General features: G+C 39.4%; 4 protein-coding genes across 8 annotated transcripts; all 4 read right to left on the reverse strand.

The window, feature by feature from the left end:
- Window positions 1-148: 148 nt before the first annotated feature.
- On the reverse strand, window positions 149-7,547 carry cndp2 (carnosine dipeptidase 2). Of its 2 annotated transcripts, none has more exons than XM_047605926.1 (12): window positions 7,380-7,547; window positions 6,491-6,583; window positions 6,006-6,149; window positions 5,761-5,923; window positions 4,190-4,278; window positions 2,427-2,627; window positions 2,244-2,328; window positions 1,964-2,124; window positions 1,711-1,875; window positions 979-1,120; window positions 503-650; window positions 149-374 (listed from the first exon to the last, which is right to left on the reverse strand). In XM_047605926.1, exons 2-12 carry the CDS (start codon window positions 6,548-6,550, stop codon window positions 308-310), a joined length of 1,425 nt encoding a protein of 474 aa, XP_047461882.1. In that variant the 5' UTR covers window positions 6,551-6,583; window positions 7,380-7,547; the 3' UTR covers window positions 149-307. The 2 variants fall into 2 exon arrangements, with proteins under 2 accessions (XP_047461882.1, XP_047461883.1); XM_047605927.1 differs by having other exon boundaries at window positions 6,491-6,571; window positions 7,380-7,538.
- A 659-nt stretch (window positions 7,548-8,206) lies between these two features.
- LOC125020284 (zona pellucida sperm-binding protein 4-like) lies at window positions 8,207-11,562 on the reverse strand. Its single transcript, XM_047605635.1, has 12 exons — window positions 11,460-11,562; window positions 11,021-11,284; window positions 10,352-10,464; window positions 10,108-10,255; window positions 9,902-10,024; window positions 9,645-9,817; window positions 9,299-9,396; window positions 9,053-9,186; window positions 8,767-8,944; window positions 8,551-8,686; window positions 8,352-8,426; window positions 8,207-8,266 (listed from the first exon to the last, which is right to left on the reverse strand). The coding sequence occupies exons 1-12, from the start codon at window positions 11,560-11,562 to the stop codon at window positions 8,258-8,260; spliced, it is 1,554 nt and encodes a 517-aa protein (XP_047461591.1). The 3' UTR covers window positions 8,207-8,257.
- A 650-nt stretch (window positions 11,563-12,212) lies between these two features.
- dus3l (dihydrouridine synthase 3-like (S. cerevisiae)) lies at window positions 12,213-18,235 on the reverse strand. Of its 3 annotated transcripts, none has more exons than XM_047605165.1 (16): window positions 18,148-18,235; window positions 17,571-17,665; window positions 16,464-16,734; window positions 16,019-16,367; window positions 15,718-15,773; window positions 15,523-15,612; window positions 15,382-15,423; window positions 15,097-15,249; window positions 14,833-14,949; window positions 14,257-14,322; window positions 13,979-14,089; window positions 13,740-13,836; window positions 13,522-13,597; window positions 13,008-13,196; window positions 12,628-12,756; window positions 12,213-12,501 (listed from the first exon to the last, which is right to left on the reverse strand). In XM_047605165.1, exons 2-16 carry the CDS (start codon window positions 17,639-17,641, stop codon window positions 12,429-12,431), a joined length of 1,890 nt encoding a protein of 629 aa, XP_047461121.1. In that variant the 5' UTR covers window positions 17,642-17,665; window positions 18,148-18,235; the 3' UTR covers window positions 12,213-12,428. The 3 variants fall into 3 exon arrangements, with proteins under 3 accessions (XP_047461121.1, XP_047461123.1, XP_047461120.1); XM_047605167.1 differs by having other exon boundaries at window positions 15,523-15,618; XM_047605164.1 differs by lacking the exon at window positions 18,148-18,235 and adding an exon at window positions 17,921-18,082 and having other exon boundaries at window positions 15,523-15,618.
- A 489-nt stretch (window positions 18,236-18,724) lies between these two features.
- LOC125020016 (transcription termination factor 1, mitochondrial) lies at window positions 18,725-20,874 on the reverse strand. 2 transcript variants are annotated; one of them, XM_047605212.1, is made up of 2 exons: window positions 20,815-20,874; window positions 18,725-20,391 (listed from the first exon to the last, which is right to left on the reverse strand). In XM_047605212.1, exon 2 carries the CDS (start codon window positions 20,336-20,338, stop codon window positions 19,187-19,189), a length of 1,152 nt encoding a protein of 383 aa, XP_047461168.1. In that variant the 5' UTR covers window positions 20,339-20,391; window positions 20,815-20,874; the 3' UTR covers window positions 18,725-19,186. The 2 variants fall into 2 exon arrangements, with proteins under 2 accessions (XP_047461168.1, XP_047461169.1); XM_047605213.1 differs by having other exon boundaries at window positions 20,808-20,852.
- Window positions 20,875-22,267: the final 1,393 nt, after the last annotated feature.

Consider the following 22,267-nt stretch of genomic DNA (forward strand, 5'->3'; position numbering starts at 1 on the left):
ACACATAAACTGTATAAATATAAATTTATACATTCTCTGGTTGTACACAGTATCTTCTGTGGGGCTTTTATGCAAAAAGGACAAAGTTCTTAACACCAAACAATGAAGACTAATATCATAGACCCTTCATTAAACTGGACACACTGGAGAAACAAAAAAAAACAAACACTTTATTGGTTTTTGTGTGTATATTTCTGTATAAAACCGTTAGCTGTGGAAAGTAAACTGTAGGTTGGTTATGGCTCTAACAATGAGGATGGACATATTTTACATGGTTTTACATGTTTCATGATAAAACATCATTGATTCATTCCAGCAGAGAAACCTCATGGAAGTATGCCCCCAGCATCTTTGTTCCCTGAACGTAGTTAGATCTGAAAACAAGAGAAATAAATCAGTGACAAAAAAAAAAAAGGATTCCTTCAGTATTATCTCCAAATTTTTAAAAGTAACCGTTCATTTCACAATTTCAAAACTGTTAAAACTCTGTACTGAGACGAACCTGTTGAGCTTTTCATTCTGGGAGTGAGCTCCATCATCGGAGGATCCTACAGGGAGCAGCATGACGTTGCGGCCTGTGGCCTCCTGGAAGGTCAGCGTGACGGGGATGCTGCCACCCTCACGGGTCAGGTCAGGCTCGACACCAAAGACTGAAGCAAGGCGAAGAGGAAGAGACAAAGGGACAGACTATCAATAAGAGGGTAAACATGTGGCAATACATTTTATACAATCTACAGATCATCTACAGACAAAGAAAGATGCTAAATAATATTTATATTTGACATTTTAGGACAACTAATAGTATTTTGTGCCTCCCATGTTCTACTATCTGACCTGCTCAATGTTATTTTGATATGGATTGACAATTAAAATTCCAAAGTTTTAAAATAATCTCAACCTCCTCAGGTATATGAGAATTAATGGTATGACTAGAATCAGGTAGCAGACTTTGTGCGGTGCATCCTTTAGCCTCTGTACCTGTCTTCATGGCCTTTCGACCAGCCATGTAGTGTGGGTGGTTGAAGTCAGAGACCCAGGCTTTGGCCCCGTGGCCCATGTACACTTTCAGTTTGTTGGGGCTTCCCAGCTCAGCAAACTTCTTCTGCAGGTGGTCGAGAACCTTTTCAAAGTAAAAAAAGAAGAAAGAAAGAAAAAAAAAAGAAAATTAAAGCACCCAGAGGTGACAGCAGTCGTTTATAATAATTCTGCCATTATGAAACACACAGTAATGGACTGAATCTGGTTGTCATTATAATTGAAAGGTCCACAGTCAAAGCTGAAGCTGAAGCTGAAGTTTTACCTTTGTATCATGAGTTTGTTTTCTGCCTCTATAAATGCAAAACAAGGTTTATATATAAAAAACTAACAGGTAGGTTTGTTTTAATTCATTTTAATTACGTAATAATGTCCTGGCAGTTAAATTACAGACATCGTTTTAGGAGCTTATTGGGCTACTCTACAAATCTGCCTCGTCAAAAATTAAAATAAATCCAACGTGGACACTGTGCGATTTCCAAAAAAAGAAAAATGTGACTGAGCAAATGATCTCCTGGACACGGTGCTGCTAAGGGAAGCAGATGTTTTGGCAACAAGTTTTCAATTCCACGTGCAGAAACTTTTAAAAGTTACACAACCACAACTTGAAGACTTGCAGCTGACCTGTTACAAAACCGTTTTATTGAATTTGTAATCGTTTATTTCATTGTTTACCTGTTTCTCCACCACTTTGGGGTCCATGTCAGGGACGAGGCGGATCGAGAACTTGCCGATGACCTTGCGGGGAATGACCGTCTTGGCTCCGGCTTCGGAGAACGCCCCCTCAATGCCGTGGAGAGACAGTGATGGGTACCTCCAGCGGTGCATCAGGATTTGCTCCTATGGTGAAAAAAAAACAAAAGATCAGAGATCCAGAATAGAAAAGTATGTTTTGACTCACGAGGGAAGTTGTAAATTGTTTCCTTGCCTTGGTGCCATGCAGCAGCTGTTCAACTCCCATATCTTTGCTGTACTCCTCCAAGTCAAACTCAATCTTCTCATACAGCTTCTGTTCCTCCTCTGTCAGAGGTGCCACGCTGTCGTACATTCCAGGCACCAAAATCCTCCCCTTCTTGTCAACCAAGGAGCCTGTGACAAACACAAGACTAAAACTTAGGACACTATTCACAGAAAGACAACTCTGTGACCATGTTATGATTCTAAAGCTCAAATCAGTTATATATATATAAGGCTAAAGCTTCACTTGCCCATAAGTGCAATGAGATCAGTCATGGCCTCATGAACGGAGCCGCCAAACACCCCAGAGTGTAGATCCTTATCACAGCACTCCACCTAAAGGTTTAAAAGTAACACACCTTTTTGAGACATGAATTCATGTAATTGAAGATACAATAAACTCTTAATGCTAAGCAGCTACGACAAGACGGTACCTCAGTGAAGAAGTAGCAGATTCCTCTCAGACCGTAGGTGATGCAGGGTTTGGTCTTGCCCAGCCAGTAGTTGTCAGAGATGCAGACGTAGTCCACATCTTTCAAGAAGGTGTCTTTTCGGGAAAACACCAGCTCATCCAGGCCCTCAGATCCAGATTCCTCCATCCCCTCAAAGCAGAACTTGATGTTGATGGGAAGCTCCTGTAACATCGAGAGAAGTGTGAGGAAAAGCTTAAACCCTTGTATATTTACGGACTTTCTATGGTTGAATTAGTGCACAATTACATAATTTTTTTTTAAATTTAGAAAATAACTTCTTGGGCGCATTAACTGTAGCTTCATAATGATAATCCTGTACTTCCTATGATATGGTCTTCGTGGTCCTCAAGTTTCACCTGTGTGTTTGTACTTCAGGGAAAGATAAAGGTGATTCAGAGAAACCTCTAGGTGACGAGCCTCTGTTTAATCATTAAGTGATAGCTGTGACTGCATCCCAAGACCTTTGGCCAGGCTAAACAATGCAGGCAGCCCTAGAGCGAACAAACACGCAATCACCAAATGAGTTGCTAACCTTCAATTTAACACAGAGACAATCCATTTATCAGGAATAATGCCTAATCATTTGAAATTAATCAATTATGTTACACATTATTGTGTAGGTTAAGCCCAATACTGCACCTTCAGCGGTGGGCTTTTACTTGAGTGACAGTTGGATGTTAAACTGAAAAAACTCTGCTTTATACTGAGTCTGATTTTAGCTCTGAGATAACTGAGGCTTCAATTCATGCTACTTAATGTCAACCGGTAAATTAACTTAAAGTGACATGCTCAAACATTTCAGTCTCAGATGATATGGTAATGAATGTAGTGTGATGCAATTTCACAGATCGCAAAACTCTGGGGGCAGCTGAACAGACTTTTATTGTTTCAAGATGTTAGATAATAATTTGCCTTTTTTACTCCATCATTCTGTGTTATGATTTTATGCTGGGCGAGTCTAGCAGCACAGTGAAAGGAACTAAAGTTGTGCAGCTCTTCATCTAAGATCTTTTAGGTTCCATGACCCCGTGTTTCAAACTGATGCACTGTCAGAAAATGCCCAGCGTGACAATTGTCTTGTTTTGCAGATGCACTTTGATGTCCATGGGCTATTATTTGATTACAATCTAATGTTTTGCATTGTCATCTTTATAGCTGAATTTTATCACTGGGAACAGGAAGATCTAAAAATGCAAATTAGTAAAGACAGACCCATTGTCATAGCCAAAATTAAAATTAAAATTAAAATTAAAATCTTTCTGAATCTTTGACAGAAAATGTCTTTGTGAATGTGTGCAAGGCATGAATTAAAATGACTTCTCTTGTCACATTAATTGTGAACAAGTCACACGCTCCAAAAAACAAAACAAAAAAACAACGACAACTCTGAATACCATCACTGTCTCTTTCAACCAGAGAACATTCATATCTGTTAAGTTAAATCACGGCTGACATTTCCACACCCAAGCTACCGTCAGGTTATATTTGGTCACATTGCGTTGGCATATAAGAAAGCTAGACAAAACAATGGCACGCAGTCTCGTTCACCTGCTGAATTCTGATCATTTCTTAAGTTTGCCTTGTGGGTAGATAAGAAAAAAATTAGCCTGACTTTTAAGGACGTGTTTTCATACTCAACTTGGAAAGTGTTAATCTACTTGAAGAATTACACAACAGTGCAGGCGCTGTTTTTAAAAGTAGTAAAATAGTTGCATAAACTGTACCTGCTGGATCTTCTGATAGGCCTCAATGCAGTTAAACCAGGCCAAAACTGGGCCCTTGTCGTCAGTGGAGCCTCTTCCGTAGAGCTTACCTACAAGCAAAAAACAAACAAGCAAAAAATTTTAATTTGAACTGAAAGAATCTTTGCATTTATTCTGATGACACGTTTTTGTTTGTCTAGAATAAAAACAATTCTGGTAAATTTTGTTAATGATGGTGTCACTAGCATGGCTTTTTTTGGGAACACCATGAATGACAAATATGATGAGCAAAGATACGTAACCCTTGTTCAGCATAAAAACAAACTGTAGTCAGACAAACCTCACTGCTGAATAGACAGGAGGAAATGAATGTGGTGCCATCTGTCAGCTGACTGTCACCACAAGATCATAGCACAAAAAAATGAAAGAGTAAGCGTGTCTTAATTTAAAAGTCTATAACTGCAGAGGTCATCAATGACGCTAACGACATGACGTCTGTGAAGACATTGAGCCCTCCGGGTCATGGTAATCCAAAAGATTTCCATTAATGGAAATTAATGGCAAATAGTAACACCAGCCTCTGCTTTTACAGAAACAAGTCAAGCAAGTTTCTGATGGGTTTTTATCCACAGAGTTTACCTATATAAATTTCAACTTCCCACTAACAAACAAACAAACAAAAAACATCTTTTGGACTAAGAACATGACGTAATAAATTTAAGTCTTACATGAATCTTCTAAATCTGGAGTGTGCTGAGCCGTCTTTGCCACTTTATTTATCCATCAAGTGAAATTTGCATACACAACACATTTAGTGTTTTGTACTTATCAAATATGCCTTGAAGGTTAAACTCATTCCATGCAGTTTTGTCATTATTGAATGTTGTCTAACAACACAGAGGCACCACTTCAAGAATGCTACGTAGTGTCATGTAGAAGAGGCAACCGCTGCAGTGCAGCACATGTAGGTTCACATTTTGAAAACCTTTGTTGACAGCACTTGTTCAACTTGACCTTGTGAGGTTTGCAGATAAGACAAGACAAGAAGCTCTAACTCTCTGTGACCTGGCGGACTGGACTTTGGAAATATCTAGCAAACTCTTGTACTTTTGCACTGATATAATCACGTACAAAAGCTGATAAAAGCTCAAAGAGCATTTAAATACAAATCAGCATTTAAGTAATGGCAATGAAAACCATTGATCTGATCAACAAAGTAGTAGTTTGATGTTTGGCTTAGGGTTACAGTGAGACGTGCACAACTTTTTATAATATGTTCTGTACTCACTGGTTTAGTCAGTAGCATTGTTCACTTAGTTAAACTTTTTCTTATTTTTGGCAAAATTATCCAGCCAGACATTTATGTTAGTGAGATTTGATACTGCGAGTGCCAAGCCAGAAAAAAATGTGATGTGGGAACAGAAACCATGAATCACGTCTTGGCCTACATGTCCAAACATCATTCTGTTCCACTTCAGTGACTTCCAACAAAACGGTTTTGTTTTCAACCATCCAGATGAAATTAAAACAGCTCCTGGGAAACTTTGGAGGGAATGTTACCAAAACAGAAAGTAAAACTATTCTGCTCTTACCATCTTTCTCTACCAGAGTAAACGGCTCTGTATCCCAGCCGTCATCGATGCTGGCTGGCTGGACATCGAGGTGGCCGTAAATACACACAGTCTTCTTGCCGGGGTCGGAGCCCAAAGTCCCCAGGACAATAGGAGGCAGGGGGATCTCCTCTCCAGAGGGAAGCTGCATGAACGAAACTTAATTTCAGCGAAGTGTAAGGTTTAGAAACAAGGCCCATTCGAGGCAATTGTGCAAACACTCCTACCTTCTGTTTGCCAATGTCCACCATCTCCACCGTCCCCCCCAGTCTCTCAATGTCCTTGGCTGCCATCTCCATCATCTTCTTAATCTCTCCACGCTTCTCCGGCCAGGCAGACACACTCTGGACAGCCACCCAATCTGCAAGGCGCTGGGTAATGACAACCATTCAGAAAACTCTTAACGTCCTCAAACAAAACACAATGGGTGATTTATACCTTTTATTACTTTTACTCATGTTGCAGCTGTAAAGTCTAAGCCACAGTGAGTGTTTCTTTGCGCAAAATTTACAACTACAGTTAACGTGTCACTGAAAAGGATTTTATTAGGTCCTCTGGTTTCACATTTATAGCATCCAGCTCACTAGGTGAATACGTTAAAAGACTGAACAGACATTTCAGGTTAATCTAATCACCACAGTGATTAGTTGAGCGTAAGCAAAACACCCGACATTCAAGTTGCATTGAATTACTTGTGTCCGAATAATCTTACCTGCACGTACAGGTCCTGGTGTTCGTCCACATACTTGAAAAGTGTCGGGAGATGAGCCATTTTCTTGTTTTCTTTTTTTACCTGCGACAGGAGCTGAGGGTTTAACAAGCAGAATGGTGAGAGTCCTCGAGCCCTGTCCTATCTTATGCGAGGACAAAGCACACGCCCTCCTGCAATCCTGCTGACTGCTGCTGTATGTGTGGCTTCTCCGTCACGCACGCAAGTGGGGACAGTGCCAGACAAGCATGTTTCACATCAAGAAGTTGAACTGAATTTGCAGAACTACTACAGACACAGTGGACTTTCACCTTGATAGCACATATTCAGTATGATATCTGCTCATATAAGGATGTTACAACTTCAAAATGTCATATTTTAAGAGTGAAAGTGTAAAGATTAAATGTAGATCAAACATGATCAAACACACACACACACACACACGACATAAAAACACAAAATATTCACTATAAATGCATTTCATATTTATCTTTTACTCATGCTTCTGTTGGATAACATATTTAATATTAGCAGGTTTTGTGCTCCATACGAGAAGTCAGGGTAATTAGCATTTTAAGTAAATCTGGCAGATGATTGATTTATTTTGATCATAATAAAGAAAAACATACTACAAAATAATAATAATAATAATAATAATAGTAAAAATAAATAAAATCGATATTTAATGTTTATGCTCAGCTGAACATGTAACGGAGGCTACGTTGGGTGGAAAAACTTCGATTTCCTTGTGCATGAGAGAGACTTTAAGTGTCACTGGCTAAAGTGAAGCCAAAAGCAGAAATGTGATATTAGCTGGTCGGCTAACAGCAATAGCATGAGACAGAGTCCAGGCTAGCTTAGAAACTTCTGAAAAGGCGAAGATAACCAATACCTGTTTAGTTGCGCAGGCTTTTCTTGTGTCTTTTTCCGCTCAGCTGATGTCTACATGTGACTCTTTGCTCTGACTCAGCTGACAGGTTCGTCTAGAGTTGGCTCCTGATTGAAAAATGTGTCAACTGTTCAAACCGGTGTCTGCGCAAAAAAACAAGTCCACGGATGGTTCTGCGCACAAGGCGGAAGTTTAATTGCTCTCGTGGCGCAAGGAATTATGGGTCATTGAGACACAGGCGAGTGAGTTAATTGATTTCATTTATGTATTTTAAATTTTTCACTTTCAGTTAATGAGAAATAAATTACAAATATTCGATACCAGAAAACTGCATACATACATAGCAATATAATAATATTTTATTAAGTTAAAATACAATCATTCAAATTAAGATGGATAAATCATCAACCAATGGGGAAATTCAGTCTAAACTCACTTGATTGCTTTAGTGAGTTATTTTAAGACGCCAATGCAAAATATTAGGCAGGACTGTTAAGATCAATGCAATTTGTTTAAAGATTTTTTTGTGATGTAAAATTATAAAAACTGCACAAGTCCTTTTAATTTGAGTTCTTGTTTTGCTGATTCATTGTACCGACTGTGTATGCAAGTATCTTCTGTGTCTATTTTCGTTTATTTTATTTCAATTTATTTAAGTCCATGTACATAAACGTCAACTTCAGGTAGCAGCATTTCTGAATGTGGATCTGCATCACTGTCCACTCACTTTTATATAGTTCATCAGCTCCACAAGTTCACATCCTCTTAGTTAAGAATGAGAGAGCCGCAGTAATGAATGCTGCATCTAAATTTTAAAGAAAACCACCAAGTCACCATTTTAAAAATGTTTATTTCAGTAAGAGGTCTTCAGTCCTAAATCCTTACGGTGCCTAGAAACAAAAGGATTTGATAAGAGATGTAAATGAGTGGCAACAACATACTAGTAAACTTAAAAAGAGAAAAAAAAAAAGTCACCTTTCCATCAAAGCACCGCTCTTCACAGCTCTTTTCTTTTGGCCTACAAACTTCTGCAGAACACATGAAATAGATCTGCAGGAAACAACAGTCACCATGTCAGAACAAAGGCTCCTATAAGTTATTTTAGCGTCTCTTGTTTAAAAGTTCAGACTACTTGAAATTCAACTAAACATTCAGCTCAAACATCCTGACTCGCCTCTTCGTTCAGGTACTTGTTTGTCTTTTGACCCATAAACTGGAAGGCATCCACTACAAAGTGTCTCTGGTTGTGATTTTTGGGAATATCACTGACTTTAAGGACGGACACGTTTGCGTCATTAGGATTGGCGCACCTGCAGACAATATAACTTACGGTTAAGGCAAGTTTAAGCTGAACACCAACTATGCTGTGGGTTTGGACAGTCACGCTTACCCTTCATGGATCAGCACCAGAGCTTTCTTTGCAGAGAGAGGGAAGGCTAGACAATACTTGACAAGAATTACTTCGTCTGGTTTGAGAGACGACAGGCGCAATTCGAGATACAAAGGCTTGCCAAGGAGCAGGCGCAAGGGCTGATGGTACGTGGGATAGAAACTGGAATACGTCTCATCTGTTGAAATTAGAAACAATTTAAGCAGATCTCATTCATAATACAGATCCAGGCAAAGAGAACAAAGCTGAGCATCCTGTGGGCTGATGAGAAAACAGTTCACCTGACCTTCAGCAAGCTTCAACTGAACACCAGAAGAGCTACTTTTAAAGATGGCGGCATGGGAATCTTGACCATGTAGCCAATATTGGCCAGCGGCTGGAGAAGTGGCCGTTTTACTGTAGCGACACTCAACTATGAACCTGCAAAGACACGCATTAAAAGACAATACATTTAAGATTGGTGGTGGCAAGTACAGAGCAAAGAAAAAACATACCAAACGCAATTTATAGAAGGACAGTTACTGTAACTCACCTGAGCGGATCACTTCGTGTGATTATGCCAAATTTGAGGGCCACCGCTTTGACAGGATTCTGCACTTCCACCAGGTAGACTTTTGTCGCACCAACGTCCTGTTCGAAACGTCACATTTCCACAGGTTTTTGCCAACTCATAATGCATGATGCACAACATGACTTAAAAACCTTTAACCTTTCGGGGTAAAGAGATGCAACACAAAGATTACAAGTAGCAGCGACTTGGATGCAGCATTGGATCATTTCAAATGATGGAAAAATAAATCCAAACTATTAGGGACAAGCATCGGCGTGTCCGAGTTGTCACACATTATTCTTTACATGAAACAAAGGGGACGACTTACATAGGAACGAGCTCCACATTCTGTGATTTTGAATTTAAAGATGGCGAGCTTCTCATTAGCAATGACTGGTTTACAGTCGGGATTCCCAGGAATAACAAGTTCTTTAGGGTCCAAAGGGGGCGATACAGAGTTCGCCCAAATGGCAAAAACAAAGTGTTTGTCCCCAGTGCACTCTAAAGGACAAGGGGGAAAAAAAAGTTACTCAGAAATAGTTTTCATGAAAGATTTATACCTGATCAGATTAACAGAAGCCTAACCATCGACTGGGTAGTAGCAGGTGGATTCAGATACATCCACACAGCATCCCATCTTCACACAGTCTGAGGTGGATATTCCTTTCTCACCACAAGGCAACCGCTCACCAGGACAGACGGCGCAGTCTGTAATGAGAGGATGATCAAAATGCTCTACAGCCACAAATAGGAGTCGTCGTTTCATTTGCAGATCCAATTCTTACGCTCACATTTTGCGACGGGGCACATTGCAGGTTTACTCAGGGCACGAAGGTCCAGACCACTGTCAAGCTTTGGGCTCTCCTCACACGTGGCGACAGAAACTCTTGTCCGACCAAACCCGTCAATGTATATCAGCTGTAGACTGTAGCCATCATTCTGAAACGGTTTTTCAGAGCTTGTGTAAGATTTGAATTCCAGTCATTTTATTAGCTCTAGGGATTAAAAATAACTGAGCTGAAGGTGTCGTTTTACTTTTCGCTTCACATTGCACCCAGTGAAGGGTACAGTCAATGTGTTTTCGTAAGGGTTCACATCATAACCGCAGTAATCTGGAGCATCCATGACCGACAGCGGGTTCCTTAAGCCTAGAGAGAAATCACAGAAACTTATCCCTGTTGGTCCATCAGCTGATTCTCCTCAGTTGGAAACTCCCCAGTCCCCCTTTGCATTGTCACTGGATTCATGAGGTGCTCCGTAATTTGGAACTTGAGAAACTCTGGTTTATACCAGAAAACTCAGTGAATTAATTTCATGTTGGGACCCTTCTCTGAAATATATGTATACACTGTAGATTTCTGCTGGAGCAGGTGGAGTGGTGTGCATTTATTGACTTTTTATCATTTATTTAATATGTATTTATTTTTATTATCAGTATTTAGTCAATTTTATATGTATTTTCCTAATTTTATTTATCTATTTTATTCTAGTTAAAAAAAAAAATTGCGTTTTTTCTGTTTTTGTTGTTATTTTTTCAAGCAATTGGCATGGATACTGACTATATTTTTAGGATTTAGGCTGTATATCACACTGTCTGTCCAGAATGTTCAGTAAATGAAGTTGGAAAAAAAAAAACAGAACTTATTGAGATAAAGTCAGGGCAAAAATTTTAAGTGAAATAAATAAATAAATCAGGGTACATACCCAAGACTGTAACCTCACTGAAATCACTTGTTGGCAGTGTGATTTGGAAGCCAGCGTCACTGCAGACCACGTCAAGGTCAGAGCTTTGACTGGTGCTGCCGGACCAGTTCCTTGGAGGAGCATCTACAGACTCGGCCCAGGTCCTGGAACCTGGATGTTCCTGGAGTTCATGATCAGCGAACGGGTCAAAGTCTTCGCTGGTGGTGACACCTGCTGCTGCAAAGACTAAATCAGGAAATTCTTCATCATAGTCGCCACCATCATCTGGAGCAAAGAAGAAAGGTGGTTTTCACTGGATGTCACCAGATGTCACACAAGACCAGAAGACTGTTTCAGCCTCAGAGACCTAAAAAAACCCTTCTCCGTGCAACACTTTAAACATTACACACAACCTTTAAAAGATTCAAACAGTCTTTGTTCAGATCCACTTAGTTTGCACCGTATAAACTGAGAAGTTCACTCTCGTTGATCCGCTTCCATCCCTGTGCAGACACCAGCAGCAGCAACAGTAGCAGAAGAACCTCGACCTGGTGCCCAGCCATGGGTCCAAGTGAAATCAATGAGGTAGCTGCCACAAGCTCTGCTTTCACTGATTGCATATTGGTGCTAATTTGACACCTGGTGGTCCCTCTAATTACCGCCGAAGGAAAAGGACTCCTAAAATAAAGATAACCCCATTTCATAGTTCCTTTAGGATAAGTGATCATCTGGCCTCCTAAAATACAGAACAGATAAAAATTGAAAGGCAAATAGTTTTGGGAGGTTTTTAAAAATTTGGGACGCAGTCTTAAAATACTGAAATCTGTTTTAAAATGTATTAGAAATAAACCTTTTCACGTTTATTACGTTTTTATTCTCTGATCTATATCTGAACTTCTTTGGTTGTGAGAAATCCCAAAGACTAATGTCTGGACAAAAGTCATCTCACTAGTAGTTCATAAAAAAGTGGACAACACAGTGTCACACATGTAAATTACAATTATTATGTGTATCATTTTCTTCTGAATCATTCAGAAAATATTCAGTAAAACAATCCATGGACATTTATCTTAAATAATTTTTTTATCTTAAATAATGTTACAACATTCACAAAGCTATTACTTGCTGTTGTACAAACTGGTGACTGAGTGCACATGGATGTACAATTCAAATTTAATTTCAACTCAATGTCCAAATAGAAGACGCAGAAATATTTTAATGTGGCAAAAGACTTTATTGCATATATTTGAAGTGGGTCACAAAAACACCCTTGTATTCTCCTACTGCATCACAGGTTAAATAGACTATTCAATAGTCTTTATCATTTAAACACTTTCTCTATCTCAATATTGACAACCAATAAAACAACAAACAGAAGAACCTGGATGTTTTTAGTAGTCTCTCTCACACACACACACACACACAAAAATCACTTATAGGAGTTGGCTTTATGTTTCGGCAAGAAGTTGAAATTCTTCGGTACAGGTCCGAGCAGCATTTCACTGGAAAGGAGTAAAAAACATATATTGTTATAAAAAGTTATAATCACAACATGCATTGATTTAATCATTTCATTTAGTCAAGTTTCATTTTGAATTCTTGCAGGTTTTAGATAGTTTCCTCCTCACCTTATCCTGACCCAGTCCCCAACGTTTTGACTGGCCATGAGTGTCTCCAAATAGTTCCTGCCCATGTAGTACGGAGGCCTCTCGTTAATCTTCTGAGGCACTCGCTCCAGCAGGCCAACAGGAATATATCTTTAAAAAAAAAAAAAAGATGGAAGACGATGTGGAGCCAATGTTTGATTTCTCTCCAGTCTACTTCACTAATTAACTGGGTGCAGGTGAAATTCCAGATGCAGGTGTGGCAGTTTTAAATTGACAGTTGTATCTTGAGGCCAGCTGGGGCTACTAACGCAGTATATGCAAACAGAAATATCAAGATGGGTCAAATAGCAAGTCATGAATATTGCTTGCACATAGCAGAAGAAATACACGTTATCCCTCACCTGCACATGAAGGAGAGCCATTCCAGCATGAAGCTGCGGGTCTTCTCCACGCCTCGCGTGTCGGAGCCCCAGTGCTCCAGGCCAAAGTTGGTGAAATCCTTGAGGATGTCCAGACGCTCGCTGGACGAGATGTCCCAGTGTCTGCTCTCCTTTATCTCGGTGAAGAGCCACGGTTTAATGAGGGCACCCCTGATGACATGCAATCACAAGAAAAGTCAAACCTGTGATTTTGATTTAATATTTTATTCTGGTGTATATTCCAGTTCAGCTCTAGTTGAGATATGCCCCCCACACATAAATTATAATTACACTCAGATATTGGATGAGAGTAAGTTTCTAAACAACTTTAAGCAACCCTCAGTTTCATTGAGGTAACATAAACCACAAATGTGCTTAGAAAGTGAAACCATTTCAACCTGTCATTTAAAAAGAGAAGGGCGTCTGTCAATCATTTCAACTACATATGTTATGAACTGGTTGTGAGATATTTTTCTTATTTGTTTTGAACGCCAACCTTGCAATCATGATACCAGAAACTCCGGTCTCTCTCGCTCTCATGGCATCCTCATAGGACAGAATGTCTCCATTGCCTGCAACAATGAAAACAAAGTCACCTTAGGTCATCAGATCACTAGTGTTAAATTAATGGATGAATGGAAGAAAGGAAGCATGCAAACACAACACAGCAAAACACTATTTAATTCAGCAGTTTATATTTAGTAACCCACGTACCAAAAAGTGGGATGGGGCTTGCCAGCTTAGAACATGTGGAGATGTAGTCCCAGTCAGCTAACTTTGTGTAGCGCTGCTCCCTGGACCGGCCATGCAGCTGCAACACACACACAGGAGGAAGTATATTATAAAATAATATGTATGACTGATGGGTGCTCGTAAAAAACCTGCCATATGACATATCATAAGAGCGTAAGTAATGGCATTTGTTTTTGTGCTTCTACTAATAGAAGACTTACTGTGATCATGGAAACGCCCCAATTCTTCATCTCTGGAATGAGCTTGTGTGCTATGTTGGACTTCTCCTGAACACCAGTGCGGATCTTGACTGTTAAAGGGACATCGAGGACCTTCAGGAAGGAAAAACATATTCTTTTCTTTTCTCCTTTCATTTTTACATGTAATCCAAGCCACAGAAACACGCTGCCTTCATGGCACAAATTGTTCATTCACTCCTCAACTTTCAAAACATTACCCACACAATAAATATCGCTTTACGTCAGGTAAGAATACTTACATAATTCATTCCTTTGATTATTTGTTCAAACTTTCTGGTACGCGTCATCAAGCCGCAGCCACCGCCCTGATGGGGGAAAGCAAACAGAGACCATCTGTTAGAGAGTTTTACATTGACGTTTAATATCTCGTGTTAAATGCCAGCAACTCTTGCTTTCCTGATGAATTATAAAACAAATTTAACTGTAAAGCTGTCACTCATAGGACTGTATTGTTTTTACTTAACCTGGGCTCCCTTATTTACTTGCACAGAATTTTGTCAGTGGGACTGGAGGAAAAACAGCTTTGTTATCTCGGAGTTCACCCTCGGGTTCAAGAAGAACACATATTGGTTTCAGTTTATGGAGGTTCCTAATGGGACCATGGAGGACACTAGGCATAGCTCGAAACTCTCAGTTCATTACCATGAACTGTGTAAATAAAAGTCTGTTTAGAAACAGATGGAGGTATATAAGCTAGAAAGGTCTGACGAGATTCATTTGTAAATCCTTCCAACTGCGGCACATGTATATTTAGTTGCTTCAATTTATGCTGCCTAGAGGGATTATAAACTAGACAAGGTTAGATAAGAATTTACCTTCTTGTAAACGAGATCAATGGGACATCCAGAGTTGATGTCCACAAAGTCGACGTCGGCGTTGTTGTTAATGAGCTCTGCGCACCTCGTCATGGTGTCCGGGAAACAACCCTCCACCTAGAGACACAATTCAGACTTCAGAAGGGAGGCCAGCCTCACGGAAATATAGTCACTGACGAAAACCTTAACATATGTTAACGTCACTCAAAAATACTGCCTTGGTGCAAGGTTACGAGTTTGGATAGTTAAAAGCAATGTTGTCACCTGGACACCGAAGAGATCTTCACTTTCATGCCTCTTTAACAGGGCCCACTCTGACTGTTGCCCCTGCAGCAGGTTTGTGCACATGGCCATCTCACCGCAGGTTATGTCTGCACCGAAGCGTTTGCACACACGACGGAAAGGAAGATTTCCACACTGAGCAAAGAAAATATATTCAGTCCGATAACAATTAAATTTTTACAGTTCTTTTAATTAATTAAATATGTTGCGACATTTAAGTGCATCTACTATTAGTTGTGTTATTCACAGCTGACTGATAGTACTTACGGTTGTTAGAGGAGCCAGGTACAGCTTGTCTTGGAAGTCCACCTTCAAAACAGCAAACAAATGGTTTTGGGTGACATGATTGTTTTTTTCTTTATCCAGGGATAATGAACAGTTTAAACAAGGAGTTTGGGTGAAACATACTTTCTTCTTTTCACTTGGGCGCAACTTGATGACATCTGCGTCAGTCAGTGGGCCAATAGTCTTGACCGGAGACGGTTTATCTTCCCCAGCCTGCAGCTAGTCACAAATCAAACATACTATTAATATTCCACGAAACATAATTCTTCTGCTCACTTTAAGACAACAGGAGTTAATGTTCTGAGTAGAAGTTTGTACCTGTTCTTCGGTAGAAAGATGCTGCTTTTCTTCTGCTGGAGCTGCACAAGCATTTCCTGGGTGAATAAAAGTCCATTATATTATAATTAAATCTGTTAAGTTGTATTATGGGATATGTAGTACATCAGGCTTTTAAAAGGAAGAAAAAGCTGCATTAGTTTATAATATTTTAACTGTAATGTATGAGTTTGAGTTTATGATAGGAGCTAAATCAATACTTTTGACTTAAATTCTTACAATACAAAAGGCAGCACTCTTTACAAATCGATAATCTTGTTGTAAACCTTTTGTCTCCTCTTACCATTCCCTTGCTGTCCTTTTTTATCTTTGTCGTTTGACAGTGTCTTCAGGTACTCTGCTGACTTCTTGAAGGGTACCGAACGCTTCCTCAGGCGATTCTGGAGGTCTTTACTCAAGCTGTTCTTCACAAAAGTTCTGCCTTCGAGCGTCTTGACCAGATCTGCCTTCTCCATGGTTGTGAAGTCGGGAGTAGTGTGTGCTTTGGCAAAGCGGCAGGAGAGACCATACATGCACTTTCCAAATGTTTCATAGAGGTAACAGCTTTCCCCGATGTCAGCGGGCTTAGAGGACAAGTAATCTGCAATGTTGTGGTGAAAGTGGCATTTCTCTCCAAACGGGCATTCCCGCTTCTAAATGGAAATAGAAAAGTCACAACAATGATTATCGGTTGACAACCATCAAAATGTGAATTCAGCGTTTATAAATGGTGAATTAGAGCTTCTTACCTGGAGGACTGAGAGACAAAGTCGTTTTTCATCATAAGTGGTAGGCTTCGTGTGCGGCCTTGACTTATTCTGTCCCCGAAGACGTTTACCATCTGGTTTTCCTGTGTTAGTACTATCTTCAGAGTCCAGTTTGAGCTTTTTAGACTCGGGTTCCTCCACGGCCGCCTCATTCGTCTCATGAGACGTCTCATTTTCAGTGGCACCGTCTCCTTTTGGGCCCTGCCACTCTGAGTCTACAAAGCCATGAAATTTTTCTTTGGTCGTTAGGAATCTGCAAATGCAACGACATCAACAAAACAAAAACAAACTCAATTACACCAGCTGTTTTTGAGATGTACAACATAAGAGCTGAAAACAGTAGATGTGCCCTTCAGGAGTTTTAGTATGGACCATATTTATTTATGAAAACAGACTTAGTGTAGATTAACATTTTAGCTCCACAATGAAATGACACAGGTAGGGAAAAAAGTAAACAAATCATAGGCAACACTGGAAAAAATTATTAATCCTCTGGAAAACCAAATTGCTTTCTCTTTGTTAATTCTGTCTGTTGTACCAGTCCAAAATGTCTTATGCATAAACGGCATGAAGAGACAACTGGCCTGTTGTTCAATAAAAGTGAAGTGGAAGGAATTAGAGAGGCATTTTGTGAAATAATGCAACATGCTGCATTACCAAGTATCTTATTTGAACAAAGCTGTTATTTGTTATGCAGAATTGTAGCATCTTATTTAACAAATTCATATGGTTTCGTCATGACTCATTGGTAAATTTGCCAGCGATATAGTTTTGTAAGTAACCTGTAACACTGGTGCAAAATTTAAATCCACTATCTGTGCATTAAGCTAAGTGCCTTCGGTAGACTTTTTGCTGATGGGGTACTTCTCTTGGCTTCATCAGACAAAGCAGCAGCCACTGTGAAAACGTTGGGGGGTTGCGGTTCAGGATCTGCAATTGTTTTAAGTGTTCAAAGAGTTGCACTGATGGAAACGGGTGCATTCCTCCCTCTAGCTTTGGGAGACCCCTTAATCTGAATGGACACACAATAACGCCCAATCTGGAGGGGAAAATGAATGCAGAGATTTAAAGCGTTAGTTAGTTCCTTACTCTGATTTGATGGAAGCTTGACCCTTTACAGGCGCGTCTGTCCACTTTTCGACTGTTTCCTTCTCCGCCATGACACCTTCAGTTTTCCCCTTTTTCTGAAACATTACAATACATTATTTTGAAATGAAACTGCAGCACATGCACGCACAATAATTTCCTAATCCTGGACTGTGATTATAGTATAGTATGTACTGGTTTCCTACGTGGTTAATATGACTGTATCGTGCATCTTACTCTGTTGTGGTACATTTAACTGTACTCCAAAATACACGTAGGTTATTTAATTTAACTTAAATATAATTTGGCTGTATGCAGATGTGTTAGCAGTTCATATTAGCCGTTTAACTTACTCGTTATTTCTAATGTTGCCAAAGTAAACAGCTACAATAACATGCTGACTCCCAACTGTGAAGTTTACAGGAAATTCCTCGCTGTGCTAACAAGCTGGCATGCTCCGTTAGTCGCTAACTAACATTTGCATTTGACGCTTAATTGTGGCGCAATAAAGCTTAATTGTGGCACATTAAAGTCTACTCGGAAGTTAAAGTCAAAGAGAGCATTTCACTGCTGCTCTTACCCTAACAAGAGCTGCAACTCTCCGGCATCGTGAGGAAATGGTTGTGCATCTGCTTAGAGGCTCGTGGTGAACATGCTGCTGAACATTGGTTCCGCGTGACACAGTTTCTCTCGAAATCATTGTAATACCACTAATTCCTAATAATCCTAACAAATTCTTACAATTACAAGTATGTGGTTGTTAGCAGACCATAGTCACCGTGAGTTTTATATGTCCACCGTGTACAGATGTTTCCTTATAAAAATCTCAACACCCCTCCAGTGGTGAAACATCTTCAAGAAAACTCAATCAAGGCCAGTCGAACCTAGTTGTAGCTTTGTTTTTGGATATACCATAACTTGGATTGTTGAGAATCTTCACAGACTCAGAATCTTAATGTAGGTCTATAGTCTATTGATGTAGTGTAAAAAGGATTACCCATATTAACTGCATCTGCATCAAACATGTCTTTGATATATTCCAATCTGTCATATGTTACACATCTTTTATATATTTAAAACAAATTATATAAATTATTACACAGTTATATAAGTGCAACACAGTTGTAACTATAAATGCAACATATAGTCAGATGCAATGCCTTTTTGTCACTTTTTTATTTCAGTCTTCACATGAAATGCTCCATTTTACTGACATACTTAGTACACACATGTATGTGAAATTTAAGAGTGTGCATTTTATGGGTCGTTGCAGGATAAAAAAAAATAGTTTTCTTCTTAAAACAAATAGATATTTGATGTCAAATGATGAAACTGAAACAGCAGCAGTGTTGATTAAAGCATTTTTGAAGCAAAAAATACAAAACCTTCACAAGATACCTGACCAAATATTTGGGGATTCTGGACAAAATCAGCAAAATGAAGACTTAACCATTTCCAAGACCAAAAGATACTCACCTACTAGTTCTATTGAAATGCTACTGGTTTTCATTACATGGTTTCTTAAAACATGAAATCTGTTTATTCTGAAGATCAAGGAAATTAAGCATTCACCATTACTGCATGTAACATTATATGGAGCTGCTGTATGTTTAGCTCTGCTATTTGGCACCAAGTTTTTCAATCTTCAAATCAAACCGTTTTTTACTACAGTCCAGGATGTTGATGCCATTCTTCTGGAAGTCATATCCCATTTTATGCAGAATCTCTAGTCGCCCTGTAATGTTCAGTGTGCTGTAGTCTAAAACCCTTGGCTTCTCCAGTATCTGCTGCATTGTTATTCTTCCTTTTAGAAGGCAATCAATTTTAGTTTTCAGTGTTTCTGATCCAATGTAGAGAATCATTGGATAGCTGATGACCACTTTTATTATGGCATTTTTATGACAGCCGTGTGAAACCATCTTCTGCTGAAGGCTGTTAAAGTTTTTTTTTATATAGTCAGTGGCAAGGTCCAGAATTTCTGACCCATTGCCTTGTAGAAGATCCAGCATTTCTGCATCATTCAGCTTCAAAGAGGCTTTCAAGTAATCGATGTTTGCCCTGACTCTCTTGGTGCTTCTGATGAGAATGTAGAGGTTTTTCAATATGATGCTCTTTGCAAACTCCTCTGGGTTTGTTCCACCAAACTCTACACAGATGTCTTCCAAAAATTCCAGCATTTGCCTGTTGAGCGCTACACTGTTGGAGAATGTTCGCGGGGCTGCGGTCAGCAGCCGATGAAGGTCTTTGACATCCAGTCCCAGCGAGATCAGAAAATCTATGTTCTTTTCCAGGTTCTCATTATCACTGGTCCGGAAGAAAGACTCAGGCGAGCGAGCCAGGATGCTCACAATTTCTGCATCTGTCTTGAAGATTTTTCTCCACAGCGTCCAGCGTTGCTCCAATTGCACGTGGGAACGGATTATAGCACGGGGATAACGGGTTATTATGCTTGCAATTTCTTTGTTTGTAGCACCTTTTCCTAGTAGGAACTGAGCAACGTCTCGCTCATTGGTGATGGGTTTACGAAGCACGCCGGGTTGACGCTGGCGCACCATCTTCACGTCAACTCCCATGAGATTCAAGTTCTTAAGCAGAGATTCATTCTCTGGGTTTGGTGGTGATTTTGGCTCATTATCACTTGCAGAAGCAATGGAAAGCCTCCTGGGTAGGCAGGCTAATGCTAACTGTACAGGAACGAGCCCAAAGCTGCGCTGAAATGTCCCTGATCGATGGAGGCCGAGGAGGGTTCTCACTCCAGCAACTGCTGCCATTGTTTTAAATGAGAAGGACCACAGTGTAACATCACCGCTCGGCTTCAATGTGACTAAAAGAAAGTAAAACCAAAAATAAAATATAATTAGTAGAATGTCAACAGGCAAATAGTCGAAAACCTACCTACCACAGACTTCAATTAAAGTGATGTCTTTAAGGACATACAATATATCAAACCGTACTGATAACAAGTAGATAGATTGGATTGACAGATAGATAGTTTATTTGAAGCAAAGTTGAGGCCAGAACATGTTTAGTATTCATGCTCCTTACTGTATTATTTACAACACAGAATACAACTGATAAACATCTTTCTGCTACGCTCATATTTTGGATATTAATTTGTACATAAAGCAACTTTTATTAATCGCGGAATGGTTGAAAGCGAAGCCCAAACGAGCAAGAAGTCACGACTGTTACAGATTAGACGATACACAATATATCACGAACATATTAAAGCTTGTAGACCTCATACCATACAGCAGATTTGGATTACCAGCGTGTTAAGGACATGGGTATTTTTGACGACCCTGTCTCAACCCGGAAACATAAACTTTGAAAGCCTCAACGTGAATTCATTCATTCATTCATTGAGCAGCAGCGCCCCCTAGAGGTTCGGAGTTTGAAGTAGTTTTCTTCTGATCACTTTCAGCCACAAGATGGAAGCAAAAGTCTTCAATTTAAAGTAAAGAAAAAAGGTTCGTGAGATTGTTAGGTGAACTTAAAATAAGATAAAGCACGAATAAATCTATATACGACACACTTTGAATTAATTACATTAGATTAAAAAATAAAAATAATAGCAGTACCTTAAATACTGTAGATACTGTATCTGATGTTCAGCACCTTCACTGGGATGTGTGCTGGTGGAGATATTATGTATTTATTTATTATAATTGTATTTATATTAAAATATATATACATATATATATTATTTTTTGTTACAATGCAGAATCAATGTGTATGTTTTACACACAAGCTTTCACAGTTTAAAAATGTTTAATAATGAACTCTAGATTGTAGATCATTGGCCTTCTGGTTGCATGCATTAATAGTTAATGTTGTCTCAGCCACAGCAGGAATACCAGAGAGCATTTACCATATGTTGTGGCTCATAGCCTGGCACCGAAAAAACTACTGACCCATTGCCTCTCTTTCCCGATGAGTCCCTGCACTTATGAATATTTCAACACAGCACAGTGATATCGTCATTATGCAAAGGAGCTTTCACCCTGCAGCTGGAAGATTGAGGTGACTGGCGTGTTAGTCAAAATAGCGTCCTTCTTAATGGGCTGGACAGGCAGACAGTTGTATTTGTGTCAGCAATCAAGAGGACACAGTTAAATTTCCATCAATACGCACTTCTGTTCTTCTGAAACTCATCCCAAACACTCGCCATTTGCATAATGATGTGTTTTTCTCTGTTTCATTTGTATGTACGGCAAATAATGAGCAGAGACAAAGTAATCTTCTGCTCATAAAGGCAAATATTCACACGATTTGCATACATTGCTGCTTCCATGGCCATCTCTTGTTCTCAGCTGACATTACAATCAGCTAAACCACACGCAGTATAACGTAATATAAGTCATTCATTTCTCTGCCATTGCACACATTTGGCCCATGCTTTGCCTCTTTTGTAGCAAGGATCAACAAAATACAACGTGTTGCTCTTTGCAGCACACATGAAAAACAAAACTAGATCAATAAAAATATATACAGTGTGTCTACTGTAAACATACAGTAGGCACGCTGTATAAATACACTGCAATTTCACATTTATTTAGTAAATTTTCAAATAAATTGCACACCTAATAGCAGAGGAAAGATAGAAGAGTATTTTATGTGTAGTGGTTTATATCCTTTCCCATCTTGAAAGCTTTTCATCAAGTAACTGATTTACTGCAACATTTCCTTTTCACTGGGAC

The sequence above is a fragment of the Mugil cephalus genome, chromosome 14 (genome assembly GCF_022458985.1).
Source record: "Mugil cephalus isolate CIBA_MC_2020 chromosome 14, CIBA_Mcephalus_1.1, whole genome shotgun sequence".
Lineage (NCBI taxonomy): Eukaryota > Metazoa > Chordata > Actinopteri > Mugiliformes > Mugilidae > Mugil > Mugil cephalus.